We start from the raw sequence: 23,739 nt of genomic DNA, 5'->3' as shown, positions 1-23,739 counted from the left end.
TTTGTAGACAATATGATCAGAGCTCTTTCTCGCTCTCCTTTTAGAAAGGAAAAGAACAATTTCCCTGTCGTGTCAAAACACTGTTTTGATGATAACCTGTCAGCCTGACACGTGTATAAAAATATTTTGCTGTGTCTCCTCCTCGGTCTCCCTGGCACAGTGGTAGCTGTCTCCAGCAGCTATCTGATGGAGTCCTCCGAGAGTCCCCTGCTGACTCTAGCTTTGCTTCTCATTTGCCCAGGGCTTCCTTTCAGAGCTGTGGAAACTAGTTGTGATTTTGAGACAGGCCTCTGCAACTTCTATCAAGACAAAGACGGTCCCGGTTGGAGCAGAGTGAGAGTAAAACCGAACATGTACCGGGCAGGGGACCACACGACAGGAGCAGGTGAGTCACAGGTCTGTCAGGCCGCACAGCCTGGGTTTCACTCACCGCTTGCTCTCCTCATTCTGTTTCTGCAAAGGCAATGGGGGAAAAAAAAGAGGAAAAGGAAAGAACGAGAATGAAGACACGGCACTTGGTGGTAACTGAATATTTTTAAGTTGTCATCCGAGATGCTATGCTACCCAAAGCCTTTGCCAGTCCATTGATTAGACAAATATTTGGAGACTGCTTTGCTCTTCGTTTCAGATAAAACACTTTAAAACAAACAAACCAAAACCCCCTGGATTCATCTGCATGAAATCTACAAAGGCATCCACAACAGAAGGCAGATTAGTGGTTGCGGGAGCTGCGGGGACAGGGATGGAGACCAGCTGTGGAATGACCACAGCGTTTACTCTGGGGATGATGAAAATGCCAGGGAACTAGAGAATGGTGATGGTTGCTCTCGCTCTGCAAGTTAACAACATGAAAGCTTAGTGAATCCCCAAAGGGATAACACTATTAACATGGTTGAGATGGGAAATGGTATATTATGCATTCTGCCACAATAATAAATATCATGGTGAAAAAAACATTTGAGTGGACATTTCATAGGCATATCTGTCCCAGAACCCAGGGTCTGAGTGCCGCTTCAGTATTGAAAGTACTTTAATGACATCCTCAGGAATCCCACTCACGGGGGCGCAGGGCAGGCAGGGGGCTAAACAGTTTTGTTTCATTTATTTATCTATGTCCTGGGTACCATGATGAATTTACCACGAAGCTAAGGGAGCTAAATTTCTAGATGTGCTCATATTTACAAAGGCCCCGAAGTGACCTTGGAAAAGGCCTTGCAACTTTATGCCTATAATTTCACATTGTTTTCTTACAGATGGTCTAATCTGTGGTGGAAATGAAGGCCCTACAAAGGCTTTTCTAAACTTTGGCAAATTAACCCAGCGAGGATAAAATACCGATATGAACCTCACTCTCCTGGCTGAGAACCATTTCAATGAACAAAGGAAGTGATAGATCAACATATGTACAGATGAACATAATCCCGAGCGTAGCAAAGGATGAAAACTTGTTCCCTTCTCTCTTAGTTTCTGTAGCTGAGGCTGAGAATTAAACAGACATGAGTCAGGTTAGCAAGAGGTAAAATGCAACGTTCTAATAAAACAGTTTTACATGCTCATGGGAACCTTCACAGGGAAAATGAAGACTGGAAAATACATAGGCCCGGATGCTTCCGTGTCATCTTTAATAAAGAAAGTTGTGGGAAGCAGCGAGATAAGCGAGAGGGAGGGATAGTCAATTGTGAGGAAGTGACTGGGAAAGCTAGGGAGAAAACTAATAAAAGACAGTAGCTTCGCTGTGCCTCTGTTTGTACAGATCTGCTTTGATATAGTCTCAGTCTCCAGTATACTGACTTCCTAAAGTATAGCGCCTTGCTCCCAGCACATTTTATGGCCTGCTTTAGATAGAAAGCGGGAAGGCAGAGAGCCCTTTCTGCCTCTACTGTTCTCAAATGCTTTCAGCTCAAAATAACCAATGTACCAGAGTGGCATACTTTAGGCGCTGTGTCCTGACGACCTTCAGTGCTCTGAGAGAGAAGAGAGTAAGGAACTGATTTTGATTGGAGGTTTCAGAATGGTCTCTTCAAGGGAAGCTGCAGAGGACAGGCATCTGTGAGGTCTCTCAGCGTGGAGAGAGCCGGCCACACCCGCTGTGTGGTAGAAGGGGCAGCATGATTGGCGGGTGGGGGGCGGGGAGATAGGGGGATGGATGGCAGGTTTGGCAGACCAGAGCAAGCCCTGGGGGTTAATTATAGAGGAGATAAGAAGCCACTGAAAGGCCTTGTGTAGAGAAGGGAAAGATGATATTCAGGTTCAGAAGGGTCTAGCTGTTGGGTGGCCATCCATTTCTGTCCATTGCCAAAGGAAAGCACCACAGACCGGGGCTTAAACAACAGCTGCTTTTTGTCACACCCGTGAGTCTGGAAGTCTGGGATCCAGGGCCTGGTGAGGCTGTTCTTTCCGGCTTGCAGACATCAGTCCTCGCGCCGCGTCCTCAGGTGCCCAGCCAGTGTGGGGGAGGGAACAAGGCCCCCGACTCTTCTTACAAGGATGAGATTTTTAAAATAGTTTGGGGAAACTAAACTGTAGAGTAAACGTTGAAGTGAACTCACAGAGAACGGATTAGAATGTCTGGCTTGGCATACATGGATCCGTTTTAAGCTGAATACATGGGCAGTAGGATTGGTGGTAAGGAGACCATTGCTGTTAGAAATTTCCTTATGCTATTTAGAACAATTGAACACAGCTTCAGTACCTGGGAGGGCTCATCTGGGTAGAAACATGGTTTCTCAGGGATGGGTTTAATATATGGTCAAGAGAACAGTGGGTTTTGCCCAGACACAGAAATCTCAAACAATGCCAGGCCAACCTGTCTTGCCACCACCTTACAGGGCACTAAAAGATATAGCCTGGGAATGAGCTCTTGACTGCTACTGAGTGTGTGTGACCCAGCACCAGGAATTGAGAGAGCCAGACAGTCAGCAGTCCCAAGCTCATTCATTCATTTTTCTGTTATAAAAAAGCATGATTCCTAGTTAATAGCATGAATCTGAGTCTGTGTACTATAAGATCTATACTGTCGCATGACATTTACTTGAATTTTGAAGAGATTTCATTTGCAATAGGGGTACAAGGACATTTTATAGATTTTATTTTTTTGGCCCCTCAATCACTTCAAGAAAAAGCATCTTTATAGTTTAAAGCCTCTGGAAGTAGTCTCTACTGGTAAACCCCATTGCTTTAGCCAGTTTCCACTTGACAGTCTGTGCTTCTCACTCTGCCTTGCTGCTGCTTTGTTTCCCTCACAGGGCATTACCTGCTGGCCAACACTAAGTTTACATTCCAGCCTGGCTACATCGGGAGGCTCTACGGTCCCTCTTTACCAGGGAACATGCAGTACTGTATGCGCTTTTATTACGCCATCTTCGGGTTTTTGAAAATGAGCGACACCCTCGCAGTTTATATCTTTGAAGAAAACCATGTGGTGCAAGAGAAGATCTGGTCTGTGCTCGAGTCCCCAAGGGGTGTTTGGATGCAAGCTGAAATCAGCTTTAAAAAGCCCATGCCCACAAAGGTACAGACAGTAGAACCGCTCTACCTGTGTCCAGTTTTAGTTGCTCAATCCGTGCGCAATTCCTGTTTAGTTACTGTCCACTGATGGTATCTTATTCTTCTGTTCCGATTAAGACCTGTGTTAGTATATAAAACACACACAACCTGCCCCCAGGCGGCTGCATGCTAAGCCTTCAGTTCCTTTGTGTTTTCTGAATTATGTCCACCTAAGAACACACACACTCTCCCTGTCTCCCTCCCTCCTCTCTCTCTCTCTCTCTCTCTCTCTCTCTCTCTCTCTCTCTCTCTCTCTCTCTTTTTCTCCACCTCTCTTATTTCTCCCTCCCCACAATGCACAATGCTGCAATTGAAAAGATGAGATCATTGTGCCTGGGTCTTCACTGTGGCTTTAAGGTCAACACTTAAGGCCTTAAGAGAACACAGGAAAAGACTGGGTGATCACTAGAGCCAGCTGAACCCACTCAGAGACACACAGGGAGCCATCAGCAGCTGATGTTGTTAGTAATAAGAACACAAAAACAGCCCTATAAATCAAGGCAAATACAAAAGAAAGGCAGTAAGCTCCCAAGCTTACCAATTCATAAACTCAAGGAAGCTTGACAGATGCAGTGAGTTCTGTGAATTAAGATAGGAAACCAGTGTGGGAAAATTCGTTTTGTTTTGGCCTGCCAGTAGACTAACAAATTTGTCTTGAGTGTCCTCTGTGTAAGAGAGCGATCCAAAGAGGGTGAACAAAGGTCATTTCCTCCAAGGGCATCTCAAACAGTGGGACTCTGTATGTACTGTTGAGTGAATGGGTGAATAAACTGATCATCACATCGTCCAGGAGGTACTCCGACTCCAAACCCCCTAAGAAAGGTTAATACCATGGGAGGACAAGATAATCCTTTAGCCTGTTGCCTAGACAATTCCAAATGTGTGCTCAATGAATCTTTCTTTGTATAAATGTTATTTGACACTTGCACTTCGTCTTTGATAGATCAGTGCTGGAAAAGCCCAGGCCTCTCTATACCTCTTAAGTGTCTCAAAGAATTAAGATGTTTCCCCATTTCCAATCATTTAATTCGCACAAACAGCCATCACAACATATATACACAAACATGCACATCACCAGAATGTAGAATTTATGTTTTGCTTTAAATTCAATTTTACTGATTTTTAAACAAAAATATGTCAAGCTTCTTGTTTTATTTATTTGGCTTACATGTATTTATTCATTCATCCATGTGTCTGTTCCTCTATTTAACCATCATCTGCTCTGTATATATTTGAAGCAAGAGATATAAAGATAAATGAATCTCAGATCCTACTCACAAGATGGAGTTTACATTTGATAGTAGATTGAGATGCTTAAGACTGAGATAAATTCATGGAATGTCACTATCCCACAGGATGATTGCTCAGAAAGTTGTAAAAGTGGTTCTACTGATTGTTATTGAAAATAATGTCATCCAGACTTGGCAGTGTTTGGAGGGGGTCAAAGTTCAAACCATGATGGCTTCTAACCCCTGCTCCTCCTCGCCTCTGTAACCTCTACTGGCAAATTAACCTCTACTGGCAAATGCTGGACTGCTTAGGAATCTGCTCAATCCTTTACAGAGAGTCCCCGCTGTTCCCTGAACCCCAGGAAGTTAGAAGAGCCTCCTAGCAGATAAGGGTGCCCCCGAGGTTCTGTCCTTTTCTTCTTTGGAAGCTGAGCACCAAGACATCCCCCCACTGAGCAGTTCCTCAGAAGGAAAAAATGGAGTCAGACCCAGTCAGGATAGAGGAGTTCTTACAGCTCTTGGGAGGAACTGCTCGTGGACTCAAACAGAAGCCCAACACATAAACCTCCCGGTGTCTGTTTGAAGCTGGCCTAGTTCTAGAAGATTCCTGCTGGGCAGAACTAGCTCCTCAGAGAGGGAGAGGGTACAGTTAGTGGAGAGGAATTAAAGTTTGCTTACTTTTGGTATATGTGTGTGTGTGTGTGTGTGTGTACTTATGTGTTTATATGCTAGGTTTCCATGTGTTTATGTGCATGAAAGCTACTTAAGACAAGAGATACAGCAAAGAAGACAGTGTTTCCTTCACTGCCCTCTCCCCCTGAGTGCAAACTCCAATTCTACTCCTGTTTTTTTCTGAGGAGTTTCTTTCCAGATTTGTAATGTTTTCCTCCATTAACTTTTACTGTGCTTGCTGATTCTCTGCTGTGACAAGTTAAGGACTTCTCATACTTTTGTTTTTATTTTGGTTCTTAGGATATAACTTCGACTATACCCCTGTGTCAGATTTTAGATAGTGTTTATTTACACCTACTTTGTAAGGTGAATAAATTCTCACTCTTATAATTTTTCTTGGCTTTCTGTGCCCTTCTCAAATATATAGTTGTTTTTGGCATTGTTATGACTGAAACACACACTTACATTCCTACTAAGCTTGACCTGAACAGATGTCCTAGCAGAGGTTCTGTTGACATAATAAGGCAGACATTTCTGACTTTGTATAGAGCTATCCCTCAAATTACTGGATTTTAGACTTCTATGGTCACTGCAACAACTAAAATTATCTGTACATTTCTAAATGATGTGCCATATCATCCTTAAGTGAGAAACATTAATCTATAAGTTAATTCCAAAAATTAACATAATTCTATCTCTAATTGTAAGCCATTTTTGCTCCCTTGCCCTCTGTCTGCTGATTTGTAGGAGATTTACAGTGAACCCTTCTCTTACCATAACTCCTTGGCTTCTTCTTATTTTTAGTGCCTGTGTGCTTTCTTTTGTTTTTCTATAGTACTGGAAGTTGAACTGTACTGAGCCCAGGATTGGTAGGCTAGCAGGTTTTCAGCAGGTAAAGATCTAGGCACGTGCGTGTTTGTGTGAGTTCCATGCCCAGTTCTCCCACTCTGAGATGCAGGTCTGAACGGGACTCTTCATACCCCTAACAAGCTAGAGTTCAATGCGCAGTTCTTGTGTAAGCACCCTTCAATGCCTCTGAGAAAAATTATTTGAGAAGTATAATACCAAACCTGTGAGATTGTTCCCCACATGTGGTTCCTGTCCACAGAGGGTATGTTTCTCCAGATATTCTTCACATTTAGAAAAGCGTCTTAAGTCGCAAAGCACTGAAAATAGGCACGGGGGGGGGGGGAGGGAAAGGGGGATGCTTATCAGCTGTTGCATGTTGTCTAGAAGCTTCTATTGGCTGCTTTCTACTGTTTAATCATGCAATATTTATTTTAACTTATTCTAAACCGGTGGAAGCTTAAGAGATTTTTCTGAGCATATTGAGCTTCGCATACATTTTATGATAGTTGGAATTTATAATGACTGAGATTCTGAAATGAACCTGCTGGGACTTCTAGAGAGTCCCAGATCAGCTCAGGTCAAAGCCAGAAGAAACGTGGCTTTTTATCAAGCACCTACTGTGTGACCAGAAGTGTGCTCTCCCGCTCCCTATCCCTGACATCTTCCACTGTGTGACCCGGAAGTGTGCTCTCCCACTCCCAATCCTTAACATCTTCCAACAGTCCATTTACAGAGGAGGACTCTGAAATCTCAGTGTGTTAGAATGGCTTGGTTCTTCTTAGTTTCTTGATCTCCTTCAAATTGCAGGTAAGACCATTAGGTCAGAGCTCTAAAATGCATCTCAGACATGTTCTCTCTGTCCCACTTGCCACCCCGTCACACAAAGCCATCATCACATTCACTGCAATTATGAGGACACTTTGCTGTTTTCTGCAACTTTGGCTTGTTGTTTCTCTATTCTGAACTTATGGCAGGGATGAGAGTGGATCCAGGACTCACCAACTACAGAAGACACGCTGTTTTTATACCATACCTGTTGGCCACCCAGCCCTCTCTTGGTTGATGTCAAATGACAGGATCAGGTAGGAAGGAAAGTGTAGCCCTAACGCTCTGATTAGGTAAATAAGAAAATCCAGGGCTTTATTAAACTGGCTCTCTATTGATCTATTTTAGAAACGTTCGGCTCCCAGAGGGGGTCAGAATTCAAGGTGGTTAATCACAGATAAAACAGACCAATGAATTAGAACTTGCGGTGCTTGGCTGAGGGCCCTCTGTCACTCATGGCTTCATAGTCTGGGCTAGTTTTGTGGCCCCTTTATCTATGTAACCTTCTCTTTTCTCCCATGTGTAAAATGGGCATCTGGTAGTACTAGCTGTGAAGTCATTTGTGTATCATGTAAGATTAGGTGAAGTATGTAGTATGTCTCTTGGCACATAATTAGCACGATTAAATTCAGCACAACACAGGCACATCGAATGAAAGAACAAAGGTTGTTTTTCTAGGTTACAATACTTATTTAGTGCATGGATAATTCTGTATCCTGATTTTTTTTTTTTTTGCTGTGAGGTGTTGAAAATGAGGTCAGAGTTAAGTCATTTTTAGCAATATTAGACTTTCTTAAATAAATCGAAGCTGTATACAACCATGAGCTGGACAAGATTTTGTGTGTATGTGCACATATGTGAGGTGAAAAGGTGTGGGTGTGTGTGCGCGTCTGCACAAGCAAGCCAGAGATCAGTGGTCAGGAGAATTTCTCAATTGTTTGCCAGCTTATTTTTTAAAACAGTCTCTCACTGAGCCCAGAGCTCACCAATTTGATTAGACTGTCTGACCAGCAAGTCCCAGGGATCCACCTAGCTGTTCTTCCCCACATCACCCCTGTTTTTTTATGTTGGCACTGAGATGGAGTTCAGTTCCTCAGGCATGCATGACAAGTACTTTATAGGTTGATCCATTTCCCCAGCCCCTTCTCTCTTTAAAAAACAATGTATTTTTAATGTTTCGGAAACATTCTCAAAAGCTCAAGAACCATAGAACTATATCTTCTGCACCCCCGACACTACCACCTCTACATGCTGCTTGTATTACAGACCAAGGCTTCATTGCATGAAAACTGCAGAGTGCACTGTTAAAAATCCAAAGCCCCTGACAGAGTAAATATAAGGATACATCATACACATATGTACATGCATGCATCATGCACGCACACACACACACACACACACACACACACACACACACTCACGGCAGAATCTTACTTTTTTTAAAATGGTTTTTAATTACTAAACCAAGAGCCGTGAATGCTCCCTTTGAAACAAGTTCTATTCTTACATTGTTCCACTTTGCTCTTCCCAAGAACCTCTGTTAGGTTTCACCCCTCCTTGGCCACCAATATAGCCTCCATTCTGTACTATGATCTGTGATCTCCTCCCTGACCCCCAATATAGCTCCAACTCTGAAAACTTTTAGATGTAGGACTGAAATATTTGATATAAAGTCAGGCCCAAAGCTCTTTAACTGGGAAGTTCTAAGAAAAAGTCTTTCAGAACTATATTTTTGTTTTATCTCCCTTTTATTAAAAATAGCTCTTTTTCTCACATAATATATCTTGATTATGGTCTCCCCGTTCTCTCCTCCTCCTCCCAGGTCTTCCCCACCTCTGTTCCCATCTAGACCCACTCCCTTTCTGTCTCTCATTAGAAACAAGCATGTTTCTTTTCTTTTTAATTTATTTATTATGTATACAATGTTCTGTGTGCATGTATGCCTCAGTCTCTGTGAGTTCGTATTGATTTAGAGGACTTTGTTTTTTGGTATTCTTCATTCCCTCTGACTCTTACACTCTCTCTGCTCCCTTTCTGCAGGGTGGTATGTGGGTGGGGGACAGGGGTGAGGAGGGTGTTCCTTGAGCCCTGAGAGGAGAAATTTGATGGAGACATCCTATTTAGGGCTGAGAAAGGAGCAGTGTTTTTCAGCATCTACCAGGGAAGGAAAGAATGAGCAGAGTGGTATAATTTTCCCCATCCCAGAGATGGCAAAGGTCTGGTGTTTCATGCTTGGATGTGCAGCTTGCTGTCCTGTGGATCTGGACTTGTCTTGCCCTAAAACTGATAGATTCTGAAGTCTCTTCTACTTGTCCCCCACTTTACTGTGGCAGGAAGATCTAAAATTGTGCAGAGTTTTAAAATCAATGAATTGCGAGGTTTGCATATTTACCACCCAAAGAGAGATGAAAAAATGGTTATGGCCTCTATTCTATCCCAGCATGCCCTCTATCTCAAACTGAAGGCCGTATGAATAAAGATTTTTTTTTTTTGCACTGGGGAAATTTGGAAGCTGATCAATCTTTGTTGTTTGTCAAAGCTTAAAGTTGTATTAAATCATATGAGTCTTTACAGAAAGAAAAAAGAAAACCAGATGGGTCTTTTGGGGTCTTTTAAGAAGAAAGCATCGGTCAGCGAAAGAGTTGTTTAAAAACACATGGTCCTTTTGTGGTTTGTGGGACACGCAAACCAAATATAGCAGCTGCAAGAGTCATGCTGTTACGATTTAGCAACAATTTCCTAAAATATAGCCGGGATCTAATAATGTTTAAATCTCACACTCTTTTCCAGGTGCCATTCCACTAAGCTTGTTCTTATAAATTAGTGAAAAATTCCTTTATTCCTGTATCTTCATTTTGAAATCTGTGTTGTTTTCTTGGGGCTTTTGTAGTTCTCAGAATCAAACACACTAACACTGTCAATCATTTAAATGAGTGCAATGACGTTCGGCGTTCCACACTATTCTTGTGTCCACAGCATCTTAATGAAGGGTTCTAGAATTTCTCTGTGTATATCATAGTGATTCTGTGACTAATTCCACCAACTCTGTAATCAACACACCCAAATATATCTCTGAAATTATTTCAAAGGATTTTAGCATCACGAGAAGAAATGTTCTGACGTTGAGGCCCATTACTGATAACAAGAAATCACTGAACTCCCTTGATGGACATGGCTTACTTATGGTTTTGCTGGCAGAGGATTGAAATGTTTTCATCTGAAGATCATTTATGGAAGTTGTCCTTCACATTCTAAATAGGGACCTAACTTTACCCCACCGGTGGCTCAACAACTCAGCTTGCAGTCTATCAAATAGGCTACGGAAAGGTCATTAGACATCACAGTTTGGCCAGGTTAGCTCTTAAACAAAGACAACCCTTGTTAACGGTTCAACAAAGGCCATGTTTTACTGTATTTCACAGCTCTTTACAAAGCCTGATCTCCTTCATCTTCCAAATCCTATTCATTGTGTTGGCTAGTGTTTGCACTTTGACACCTCTGAAATGGAAATTGATAGTTGTTTTAAAACAACCTGATGTGGTTTGGCTAAATGGATTCCTGATAAAAAACTATTTCTCTAGGTCACTCCCCACCCTACCCCATTCCCAGTGTTCTAACCAAGAACTTAGCAAGACTTTCACTATCTTAGGGGCAGTCTGGCCCCTTTGACTAACACAGCCATGAGTAGGTTTTCACACAGACCTTCTCCTCGTCTTTACCTCATGTCATGCTTGCTCAGTTCCCTCCTAAGTTCTTCTGCTGTTAGTATTTGGTTTCTAGAGAGTAGAAAATTATTTTTTCAAAATGAAAAAAAAGGATGAAGCATAGAAGCAATTCTATCGTCCCCTGACTGTTACAGTTTTGGGGTGAAAGTACTTGGAATAACAAAGCCCTAAAAGTTGAGGCTGGAGAGAGGATTTTATGGGCCATACAGTAGTGGACCCAGGGCACCCACAGTGAAGCATCATTTGGCTTTAAATATCAATAGCACTGAGACTGAAACACCCTGTCGTGAATAAAAGAACATATGCGGTATTTTTTCTCAGCACAATGAAGACCAAGTTAAATAGTAATATCTGTTCTTGCTTAACTATATTATTTGCAAGAATATTTATGTAGCTCTCCAAGGCTAGTCTAGAGAGGCTTCCTCAAGGATGACTATTCTCCATCAAAACAAAACTAACTCTCAAGCATTAGTGACACCCAAGGCTGAAACCTTCCGGCACTTGAAACACACTGGTTTAATGAGTATGACTAGACCTAACTTCTGAGCTATCCTGTACAGCCCAGGACACCTGTCTAAGAGATGCCATCCAACTTCATGTCTAAGAAACACTGTTCTTCATCTTTCTCCTTCTTCAATACGTTTTAATATATACTTGGACTAAGGTTTATTTCCCACCTTTTAGAGATGGTTTACTCTCTTCGAAATATTACTGAAATCAATATAAACATTGGGATTTTAACTCTATAAATGAGAAATGAATCCTCTCATGAATTTAGATTATGGCTGATCCTTTGACACAGTCTTATCTCAACCCACATGCAAAGGGTTTTTAGTGTATATTCATTGTACAAACTAATGGGTTGTTGAATTTTGTTTGTTTGTTTATTTGTTTGTTTGAGGCAAGGTTTCTCTGGCTAACAAACCTAGCTATCCTGAAACTCACTCTGCATGTCAGACTAGCCTCAAACTCACTAAGACTCACCTGCCTTTGTTGTGTTTTTATTCATATGTAAAAGGTACCTTGACCATAAGCCCCAATTATCCTGTTGTCTCGTTCTTACTGGTTCCCTTTTCTCTTTCCATGCAGTCTCCTTTTATTTTCGTGGCTTACAGATGTATTTTTTGTATATAAGAGAAAATGTATGGTATTTATCTTTCCAAGTCTGACCCATTTCGGTTAGCATGATGGTCTCCAGTTCCGTCCATTTTCTAGCAAATGTCACAATTACGTCCTTCTTTATAGATAAAAACTCCATTGTGTATGTATTCTTTATTTATCTTTAGCTGGACACTTAGACTGAGTCTATAAATTTGGTTATTGTAAATAATACTGTAAGAAACACGGGCATACCAGTATCCACAGAGAGAGTTCTTAAGAGCAAGCACCAGGTTAACTTTTCTTTTGTCCTGGACAAAGTCAATACAGGGTAAGTCAGCCACTCCTTCAGTCACCAACTACCTACAAATAACTTCTCCATACCAAGTAGCCTACAAGAACCATAGTGCTTCATGTTACCAGAGCTTCGGTGGAGAATGCCAGCTGCTAGACTGAGCAAGGTGATCTTCTTATACTTCTTTTATTTTCTGGAATGCTGACAGAAAACTGCCAAACAAATTTGAGGTTTGAGGCCTTAGCTTGAATTAAGTTAGTAGATGATGGGTTGGGGCGGTGGGGGCGGTCTGTAGTTAAACAGAATGACACGCAGGCCAGCTAGTATTCTACATGTGGAAAAATCTGAAGTAGAGATAACCTGGTGTTATTCCAAACATATTTAGTATTTTGTTCAACATAATTAGCATGACAAAAAAGGAGCCAAGTATGTAATTTGGTATAGTAAAAAGAATCTAAGAAGTCCATTCAATGTTACTCTTTGCAATTGGGAAATGTTATATATCTGTTGGTTCAATTCATTTAGGTACTTGGCTGCATTTTGCTACTGTATTGAATACTTTGTCATGTGGTTAACGATACTGAATAGCTTTAATTTGAATAGAATTTGTACCTATAGGCTGTCATATACATAACACTAGTCTAGAGTAAATATTAGCACATTATTCTACTTTTGTCTCTATATTTTGCTTGGAATTGAACCCAGGGTCCTGCAAATGCTAGGCAAACCCCTGCCATTGGGCTACCCCACAAACATTAGTCTACATTTTTGTTATAGATGTTCTCATTCTTTTTTCAACTGTAAACTGTGAAATAACTATAATTTTATGAGCCTAACATAATAATTATATAGTTATTAAGTTTTCTAGGCCTCTTCTGTTATTTTAGATGAATTGGAGATTGCTTTCTTTTAATCAGCTTTTTAACTTAGCATTTTAAATCAGTATCTGTGGCACTGAATAATTTCCACAGCACTCAAATTTAATGATCACCTATTTCTCAGACTGCTGTATTCTAGTTTATTTCTTTCCTCTTGAAATTTTAGGCTATTTCATCTGTTGCCTGCCTGCATGTTTCTTTGGCTTAATGGTCATTATAAAATAGCACCGTAGTAAAGATATAAAAGCATGCTAATATTTCTCATCTTTAGAATGCATTGCTATGCAAAGTGTTTGGGCTTCCCACAGGGACGGATTTAGAGGGTGGATCATTTTGCTTCTTCATGTTCATGGTGTGACAGTACTCTTCCAGTGTGGTTGTGAAAAACAGACTTTAAAGCTGACAAAAGAAAAGAACGCCATTTTTTTCTCTGTGTAGCACAATTAATTTGGTAAATCACGAGGCCTATCAAAGCATTCCTTCTAATATAACAATAAAATGCTAATAGAATCTGACACTGTTTGGGAGTGAAAACAGAGATCTTTGCTCTCCAAATGCAGAAGAAGGTCCAAGGCAGGAATCTAGAAAGTAAAATATTTTCTATATGATTTAGATAACCTCTACAATCTCTCCAGAAGAAAGATTAACAGAAGCGTACAAAAAGAGCCATAAAAGTCACCCTATTTTGTTTTGTTCTGTGTAAATCCACAGAGATAAACATTTCTATCTCTTAGCTATTCTATTTATAAAAGAATATGAACACAGAGTCTGGAAACATTCACACATCAGGCAATTAGAGCTTCCTCTGGGGAGATTGGCTTAGGACGTTTTATAGCTTGCATAGTGACAAAATGTCACGTGATCTAAGATTTTCTCTTAAAATAAATTCTGTCTTTTAATAAATCTGACCATCTTGAGCAAAAGGACCCCACTAATGGCACACATGAATAAAAGCAAACCACAACATTTGGCATAGGAGAGCCTAGACAGTCGAGTTTTCTCGTTAATCCTAAGTAGAATTTCAGCTGCTATGGGTCAGCCTTTGTCTTCTCCACTTGCGTAGAGATTTGCAGCTGGGAGACGGAATATGGACCATACTAACCCACACTAATTAAACATTAAACTACATATTTGAAGCAGCTTGATCAACAACAGTGAAAATGCAACATAATATTTTAGGGAACTCTGGGCAGTATATATCTGAAACACAGCCTTTTAAACTGGCCCAATAGTAAGAAACCAAAATCTCTCTCTCTGTGTCTCTCTCTCTGTCTCTCTCTCTGTCTCTCTCTCTCTGTCTCTCTCTCTCTCTCTCTCTCTCTCTCTCTCTCTCTCTCTCTCTCCTTTTCTCCCTCCCTCTCTCTCACCCCCCCCACTGAATTTAATAATAACCATGTTAGGGCTTTTATTCGCCTTTGTCTTGGAAAAGGAGCAGAAGTCTCTGGGTGGGTGGCCAATGAGGCTTTATTCAGAGTGTAAATAAAGCACACTACTAGGCAGTTCTTTCAACAACAGTGTTTGTACCGGAAACATTTGAAAGATGTTTGGGGAAACAACCACCCCTTTGGGGATATCAAGGGAAGATACTTAAAACCTAAGGGGCTTTTCTCTACCACCTAGCTAATTGCTTGCTTTCCTCATAGCAACTGCCAATCTTGAAAGACCACCTCTAGTTTTTATATTCATATACACGGTATTTTTTTATGAAGTCGACGCTGCTTCAAAGAATGCAACTCCAGGGGAGTTTACCAATGGTAGCCATTCTTCATGCCACTGGATCCTATTACTCATACGAGCAATGAGAGGGTGTTTCAAATTGCTTGGGCAGGTCTGTTGTGTTTAGGAAATCTCAGGTTGAAGGGTTTCCGTTTTCAGCTAACAAGATTCATTACTTTATTTTTATGAATTACAGGTGGTTTTTATGAGCCTATGCAAAAGCTTTTGGGACTGTGGACTTGTAGCTTTAGATGACATCACCATACAATTGGGAAACTGCCGGTCTCCAGGTAAGGGGACTATTAGTCACTTCAGTTGTGTGTCTCTGCCCTATGATGGACATTTCCAGCTCCTCTAAGCACCTCATACATTTGATCCATATACATACATATACATATACATACATTTTATCCTTTGCTTTTCTTAGTAGACGCATTCTCACAGAGCTTTGTAGTAGATTCTACAAGTTGGAAATGAAGACGCCAGTATTCTGTGTGGTTTTATATGTATGACTTGGATCCCTTTCCTCATTGTAAGGAAAATTAGCAAACCTCCCTGAATGTTGAAGACAATGCATATACATTCCCTAGCTTATTAAATGCCTCCAAATAACACTTTAAAAACAAGTGCCCTCTAGCTAAACCAGTATTATCACTGTACTCTTAGAGAATGCACATTTTCAAGTAACACTGATGACGTTGCTATTTCACAAATACTTGTGAGACATATACCATTAAACTTTTAATAAAGTTGATATGTTCTAAGTCAACTAAGTGACAGAGAACAGTAGACCCTACAGCAGCAACGGGTGACATAGTATTATGCTGCTGCTTATAGCCGCCTGATGGTTATTTGTTGTTTTATTTTTAGTTACTTAAAACTTTTGTACAACATTGTTTTGATCATATTTACCTTCCCAAGTCTTCCCAGAACTACTCTCTTTCCCCCATTCACCTAACTTGGGGGGGGGGGCGTCTAAACCCTTCAAGGCCATTTGTGCTGCCCAAAATGTCCTTGGATGTGTGTTCTTCCACTGAAACATGGTCAACTTGTAAAGGGTTACACACTTAGATAAATCTGATCCTTCCTTTTCCGGTAGCTATCTATTGTGAGGGGTAGGATTGTGTGCCTGATGCACCTATGCATGCTGGGATTTAGCCCAGCTTGGTTGTACACAGGTCTTGTGCACAACTGTCACAACTGTTGTGAGTTCATATGTGCAGTTCATATGTGTTGTGAGTTCATATGTGCTGTGTCCAGAAGATGTTCCGTTGCACTGATCTACAGCCGCTGCTCTTACACTCTTTGCCCCTGTACTTCCACAACCATCCCTGAGCCTTGGGATGAGGATGCGATGGTTCTTTAAAAGACCTCACCTCAGGCTTCTATACCTCAGGAAAGAATTTCCGAATGAATCAGAAGCAAAATTGGAACTTATTAAGAAAAGGTTTAAACACGGATTTAAGTTCAATTGTCAACACAACAAGATGCTTAGGAAAAGGACAACACCCAAGACAAGGCTGTGGGGCTTCTCAAGAGACAGTCTCCATAGTCAAATAGAGAATTTTGGTGGCTTCTGGAGTTACGTTGTTAAAAAGGTTTCTAAGGATTTTTTCCTCTTTTTTTGAAGAAAGAGATAATAATGTGGTTTCTAATGTGTACTGATAAGCATGAGGACTGTTAAGAAGACAAAACCATAGGTCACACTGTTGAAGGATTCCTTACTATATTAGTTGCAAAGGGGGTTGGAACATATTTTGTCTGCAAACTAAATTTATAATCTTGTGTGTGAGAGTCTCAGAACATAACATGTTTGCATCTGGAAATGGAGTAAGATTAATTTAAGTCATATACAAATCTTAAGCAAGGCACCCTGCTACTTTAGCAATATTATTTCAAATAGTTCTAGAAGTGTGTCAAATCCTCCACTCTAGGCTGGCTTGAGACTTCAGCCAGACTCCAGAATGAGCTCCTCCCAGTCATTTCTTTATAATTTCCCTTTTATTTTTGTCTTACTTCAGACTAAGTACTGATGACAGTAAAAAGCTAAAGTCATGGAAGCTAGCAGCATGCCAGACATGACAGGTAAACAGTGCATACCTCTAAGATCCTCGGTATTCATCTCTATAACAAATAGCCAACGTGTAGCAACACTCTGATGCTGGAGAATAATTGCAAACTGCATTTGGGCTGGTGGCCTTGCTCAGTGGCAGACATTTTCACACCTTACACAGGCTCTGTGTTTGTTCCCACTGTTAGAAAATCAGTTTATAGTTTCTGAGTCCTTGGAAGGACAATACCAATAAGAATAGCCATACTCAGGGCATATAACAGGGAATGGGGCTTCATTAATTAGCACTGTATGTAAAATAAAACACAAGAGAAACATAAAATACAGACTATCGTTGAAAATTTCACTAGGAATATGGGTATAAGGAGGTTCTGGAGGCACTGCATCTCCAATGTCCAGAGCTTTGCAATTCCGCTCAAACAAATTCCTAAGTTCCGGGCAACATCTTGTTCAAAGTAACCCAGTATTTCAGAGCTAGATTTCTGATTCTGTGTCAGGATAGGACCCATGATGGAGCACAGGTTAGCTGGAGGAAAGGCTTGGTAGGTCACCTGTGGGGGATCTGCCTCTCCATGGGCTTGACAAATGGCCAGACACCTCTCAGACGTGCAGTGTGGGCTGCTAGGAGCCATGAGACTATACATATTCATCCATATTCATCGACTGTCTCCGCAATTGCAACACCTGCTGTTTCCTTGCAGAGAAACTTCCGCCTCCACCTGGAGAGTGCACTTTCGATCAAGATGAATGTGCGTTTACACAGGAGAAAAGAAACCCGAGCAGCTGGCACAGGGGGAGAGGAGAAACACCCACCTCTTACACAGGACCAAAGGGAGATCACACTACTGGGGTAGGTGAGTTACGCCACATGGTGCTGTTCCCTAAGAACATAACTTAGCAACTAGCGGTCATTTACTGCATTTTGAGAGTGTAGATTCATGTCTTGTGATCAGAATAAACTACACGATTCTACATGCGTGAGATTTTTAATTGGTTTATTGGAAAAATCATCTTTTATGTTTATAATACTGATTAATATATAGTGCTACAAAGATAATTTAGAACTAGGTTTTAAAAACTGAAAGAGGCACAAAAGGGAGAAAGAAGTTCATCAAAGTTGGAGTTGAGACTTAGTATATAAGTGTACAGGCAGATTGGGAGCATGCAGGTAAGTTCAACTCCATTCATCTGTGAATTCTGATTCACTGTGTTCTTGGGATAAAGCAGGGGGAGCAGATAGCTGTAGATATAGATAATCAGGTGCACATTATCTATCTTCCCCACTCACTCCCGCAGACAAAGTCTAATTCAGGCTGGCCTGGAACTCAGGATCTTTCTGCCTCGGCCTCCTGAGAGCTCAGGGATGTAGACCTATGCCACCATGCCTAACTCAGGAGTATGATTTCAACACAGAGTATGTAAACTCTCTTAGGACAAACTCAAGATTGATCATCCTGTTACTACTGTCTATCAGCAAGTAAAAACAATCAGTGGCAAGATATGCCCGTGTAGTATATCAGTTAAAACACAACTTAAGTTCAAAGAAGGAAAACTGTCCCTGAACTAAACCCACAGAGATCCTTGACACTAAGCTTCAAGGTCCTTAAAGAAAAGTCAGGAGGATATGCCGGGTTATACTTTGCTTACCTTATGACCAGCCTCAAGATAAACCTATGACCAAATATCCTGAATCAACACACAATGTATGTAATCTTTCTACTAAGTTAGCCAAACTTGGTAGACCTCAGCCACAAATGGCTTTAGTTTTCTTTCCATCATCCAGTTCAGTTATATCCTGAAGACTTATCTCCCCACTCCTTGGGAAATCCCTTAACTCCCAGTTGTGCTGAGGTATTGAAACAGTCATAATTCAGGCATGTTAAAACGTCTAGTCCAAATAAAAAACCTGCATTTCTCATTCAGTCGAAATGCTTCTGACCTCTTGAGCTTGGCCTTGACTCCTTGTCTCAGGAGGATAAAGGAGAAGACTGTCTAGTTTTTAACCTTTATTTCATCTCCTCTCCTGTTTTCTCTGTTTTTCATCCTCAAGTCAGGGCAGGTAGATAAAGAATTAAAAGAAAAGAACTTTAAAATATTTGGTGCTGTTTTAAATTCTGTCTTGGCTATTGACTGTTCCCTCACTGTGACAGATGTCAATGCTGGCCAACTGGAGCTTCCGCAGCACATCATTCCTGGCTATGTCCGCTCTGCCTAGCCCTGCATAACCAGACCTTTGCACTTGCTGCCCCCACATTAAGGTGCACACCTCTATATAGCCACCCAAGATTTTTTTTTGAAAGTTTTTGCTTTGTTTCAAGAGCCCTTGATTCCATCCATCTTCCCAGTGTGTCCACTGGCCTCAAAAATGAAATCACTCTCACCTAAAGTGTTCCACCTAGTGTTACTGCTGCCCTTTCTGTGTGCTGCTTTCTCATAGGCTCAGGAAGATTATTTCCTCAGTGAAGAGATGCAGCAATGGCCGAAGGTAGACCAGATATCCACTTTCAGTATTGAATTATAATTATAAAAGAGTTATGAGACCTGTTAAGCACCATCTGAAAATGCATCAGGAAGTTACAGTGATAACTAGAAGCCATATATGATAGCTCCCTGGCAGCATAAAACAGAAACAACTCAAACTGATATAAGTGGATAGAAAGTCCTTTGCTGAACTTTGAGAAAGGAAAAGGTCAGTTCAGGCACATTCTGATAAACTATATAATCAGGGAACTCCCTTCTCTTTCCACCTCTCTGTGCTGGGTTTTCTGGATTAGTTCAGTCTCTGGCATGATGTCCAATCATGGGAACAAACTGGCTACAGCAAAGGCAGCCTCATGGACTTTCAGTACTGAATTTTGCAGAAAGGGAAAATGCTGATGAAAATCTCCAGACTGATCCCCCCGCCCCCGCTTTTTGAGAAACAGTACTACTATGGAGCCCTGGCTGGCCTGAAACTTGCTATAGACCCACCTTCCTCTCTCCTGATTCACAAGTGCTAGAATTAAAGGCCTGTGACACCAGCCAAACTGAACCTTATTGGCTCTGAATAGCAATGTCACGAGATAGAGTACTATAAAACCATTGAATTCCCATAGTAATTAATATTGTGACTTACATAAGCTATGCAAAAAAATCTTTACGGGATAAGTGAACAAATGCATGCATGCATGCATGAATGAATGCCTTTACTGAAACATGAGAAAGATCATTATATAGCAAGACCTCTAATAACTAGTATGGTGGTACATACCTATAATCCCAGTACTCAGCAGACTAAGGCAGGAATATTACAAATTTAAGGCCAGCCTAGGTCACATAATGAGATACAGGCCACATTGGAATATATAGCAAGTCCTGTCTCAAAACAAAAACAAAATCACCAAAACCCTCTTTAGGAAAAATAAGGTTGTGGGAAGATACTATTTTTAATATTCAGTACAGTAGAGAAGAGCTAATCAATTTAGCTCATCTGTTATGGGAGTTTTTTTTTGCCTAGGTGAAAGTTGATAGTTTTTATTTCTTTTATGCAGATACAAAGAAGGCTTCAGTTAGAGGTATGAAAAGATGCTATCAACGATAAACATAGGAAGACTTTGTGGGGGGCAGGTATTCTGGATAATGAAGATCATGGAATGCCTTGGACCCAGAAGACAGGGCAGAATCAAAGTAGTAAATAGTGAAGGAGGCACTCCTTCACAGAGCAAAGGGAAGCAACCAGGTCAAGGGTAGAAGAGACCTATGGATTTTGGAGTTGGGAAAACCCAACAGATTATAGTCATTGAGTATGGCCTTAAGAAAGCAACTTAAATTTCCAGCTTTGACATCAAGAAAACAAGAATATCTGCAACTACCTACTCATTTACATAATTTCAAGGAGTGGTCCAATATCAAGGTTTCTCACAGTTGCTTTCTTCTGTCCTCTCTGGCTTGCAAACGGTCATCTTCTTGTTGTGTCTACATATGGTCTTCCTTCTGTGCCAACACACTCCTGATGTCTCTTTATCTTATGGCACTTGTAATGAATCAGTATCTACCCTAACAATTCTCTTTTAACTCAGTTACATCTTTAAAAGCTCAGTCTCTAAATATAGCCGCACTCTGATATACTGGAGCTAGGTCTTCATCATATGTATTTTGGAGAGATGCAGCTTAACCCATGGCAGACTCCCTCCCAGGAATTAGTGTCATGGGCTGAATATCAAAGAAGGAAAATTCTTTCAAGTTAAATGAGTGACAGCCCAGGCCTGCTCCTGCTCCTCTTTATGCTACAGTCTAGGCTTGTCTGACACATAGAACATGTTCTACCTCCTCCTCGCACATTCAAAAGTATGAAAATCTATCAAAAACATGTGCAATGTATATTAAGTAAGGCAAAGTTCTAATCCTTTACTGACATCATTACTGGACTATGGGGGCATATGTTAATTAACTTGGAATGGCTTTGTTTGAAGATGGTGTGGTTGTGTTTTCTTTGTCTCTTTGAAAACTTAAAAGAATGTTTCAGCTGGCTAGGGTAAAACTTCACAGCAAAAGAATGAATGCAAATGTTTCTTAGTGAACTCCATATTTATTCTGAATGAATACTAGCTATATTAAATGAAAGTCTCTGGGGCACAGTGTAGAGAATGCTGATTTTAAAAATAAATTATTTCACCTGCTTCAATATTAAATTCCAAAAGATTCTCAAGACGCCTTTCAGATTTTTAACTTATTAGTTAAAAATATTTTTTGAATCTATCTTTCTATTCCCATGCATAACAATGCAAGTAAGAAAACAAATACTCTGCCCAAGGTACCTATAGATACATAGCATTTGGTTAGGGCTGCCAATTACTTTAATAACCCTTTCACTGTAAAGCTAGGGATCATTTGTTAAACATTTTTCCTGGGTGGGCTCTGTACCTAGAATCTTTATACTCTTTCTATTATCTGCCGAGCAAGTAAAAGGTCCCATTTTTCAGACAGGGAAATAAAAGCTTGGAGAAGCTAAGTGCCATTTCAGAGCCAAATAGTAGTAACTAGGAAAGCAGGGACTGGATTTCAGGTTTGTTTGGTTCTAGTGACCATATTCTTTCCACATTGCCTTATTGGAATCTCTCAGACACTGCCACATCACACATGACTCATAATGCATGCCACCATCAGAAATAATCTACAGGGTTCCCGACCTATTTCTAGTGTCTATATTTTGATATTATGGGTGCAACTCCAGGAGCACATCCCATGTTCCTGTTGTCTACCCTCATATGTGGTAAAGTAGCTTTCTTGTCCCCCAGGTGTTACTAGTATGGGCTAAATAAGGCTGATACAGGCGCTCTCGGATCTAAAAGAGAGAAGGGTGACCCATTCAAAACTGCAAGTGTTATAAACAAAGACTCTTCTAAAACAACTGTCCTGAGTTTTCTACACATTTATTTAGCTGGGGGGAGAGGGAGAAGGAGAGGGAGAGGGAGAGGGAGAGGAAGAGGGAGAGGGAGAGAGAGAGAGAGAGAGAGAGAGAGAGAGAGAGAGAGAGAGAGATCATGCATGCACACAGTATAGTGTGAGTGTGGAGATCAGCGGACTTCCAGGAGTTTGTTCTCCACCCACCATGTGAATTCCAGAGACTGAACTCAGGCCACCAGGCTTGGGGAAAACCACCTTTCTCCTCTCAGCCATCTCACCAGCCCCCCCCCCCAAATAACTACTATTCAAGCTACCAGCCTCAGAAGTTACATACATATAAGAATCAACTATCTTAAAAATGAGTTACCATTAATATCACATAATCCAGGGTCCCCACCTGATTCATTCCATATCTTCTGAGCGCTCAATACCCATTACATACCGAACACCGTCCCAATGACTTGAAGCTACAAGTAAAGCAATAAGGGTCAAGCTCAAGAAATGATGGGACAGTGTCAGGCAGCAGCTCTCCTTAGCAGTCTACTGGAGGATGAACCAGAGTAGCTCAGGAATAGTAAGGAGTATGAACACATGTCAGGATGAAGAAACAGCAAGCATGAGACACGCAACCCTTTAGGCAGAAGGACAGCTTTCAGGAACTCTAAGTTACAACACTGACCATAGGATTCTGTCGACCAAGAGTCTCATGAAAGTAAAGCCTCAAATATGACCTTATATGGAGGTGGTACACTTAAAGCCATGAGTCTCCACCGCAGGAATGGGTAACAAGGCCATAAAAACAAGGAGTTATCCACCCCTACAACAGTGATTCATCCATGACTTGGCCACTCCTATGTCCAGTTGATTGAGATAGTGGGGACATCTCATAAGCCGTGTTGAATTATGCCTCATGGCCATCAGCTAGAAAGTAAAAGGGAAAAGTACATTTTCATAGACTCCCGCTCTCGCTGCTCGTTTAGCACGGCCTTCCCACTCCTGCCCCATTCACATGGGTGTAGAGAAATTCTGCAGAGGCTTAAGCTAAGAGGGATTGAAAACACCTCAACATTAAAGACCAAAAGCCACTGGTATCTGCCTTGGGCCCAAGGTAAGGCATCTATCAAGGTGCTTCGGAAACAGTCCTGCCTTTTAACTTTACCTGTGTAAAGCCTGTCAGTTTACAGTTGGCAGAACTTGAAAAAAAAGGAAGGAAAAAAGAAAGATGGGCAGGAGGGAGGTGAGATGCAAACCTTCTTTATAGGCAGTTGCATTAGATGGCCAGTCCATCCATGTCTGTATTGACAAAGACTCAGAAAAGCCACACTATAAATATGTCAAGCTGCTGTGTGTCTGTCAGAATCAATACATCATCTCAGGTTAAATAAAGACAAGCCCTGTGAATGAAGCTCTTCAATTTTGTTGCTGAATCAGTCAAATAATGTCAATTTCC

At 41.1% G+C, this 23,739-nt stretch overlaps 1 protein-coding gene across 2 annotated transcripts in view; it reads left to right on the top strand.

Annotated features, from left to right (window-relative positions):
* The window catches only part of Mamdc2 (MAM domain containing 2), a 135,212-nt gene that overhangs the window by 95,631 nt on the left and 15,842 nt on the right, over nucleotides 1-23,739 (top strand). The window contains exons 8-11 of one of the 2 annotated variants that reach the window (XM_038341116.2): nucleotides 242-385; nucleotides 3,246-3,511; nucleotides 15,030-15,123; nucleotides 17,606-17,758. In XM_038341116.2, coding sequence (XP_038197044.1) covers nucleotides 242-385; nucleotides 3,246-3,511; nucleotides 15,030-15,123; nucleotides 17,606-17,758 — 657 coding nt within the window. The remainder of the gene's footprint in view (nucleotides 1-241; nucleotides 386-3,245; nucleotides 3,512-15,029; nucleotides 15,124-17,605; nucleotides 17,759-23,739) is intronic. The other variant, XM_038341117.1, reaches the window with a different exon arrangement.

This window comes from Arvicola amphibius, chromosome 1, assembly GCF_903992535.2.
Source record: "Arvicola amphibius chromosome 1, mArvAmp1.2, whole genome shotgun sequence".
Classification (NCBI taxonomy): Eukaryota; Metazoa; Chordata; class Mammalia; order Rodentia; family Cricetidae; genus Arvicola; species Arvicola amphibius.
This window is presented reverse-complemented; position numbering and strand designations above follow the sequence as displayed.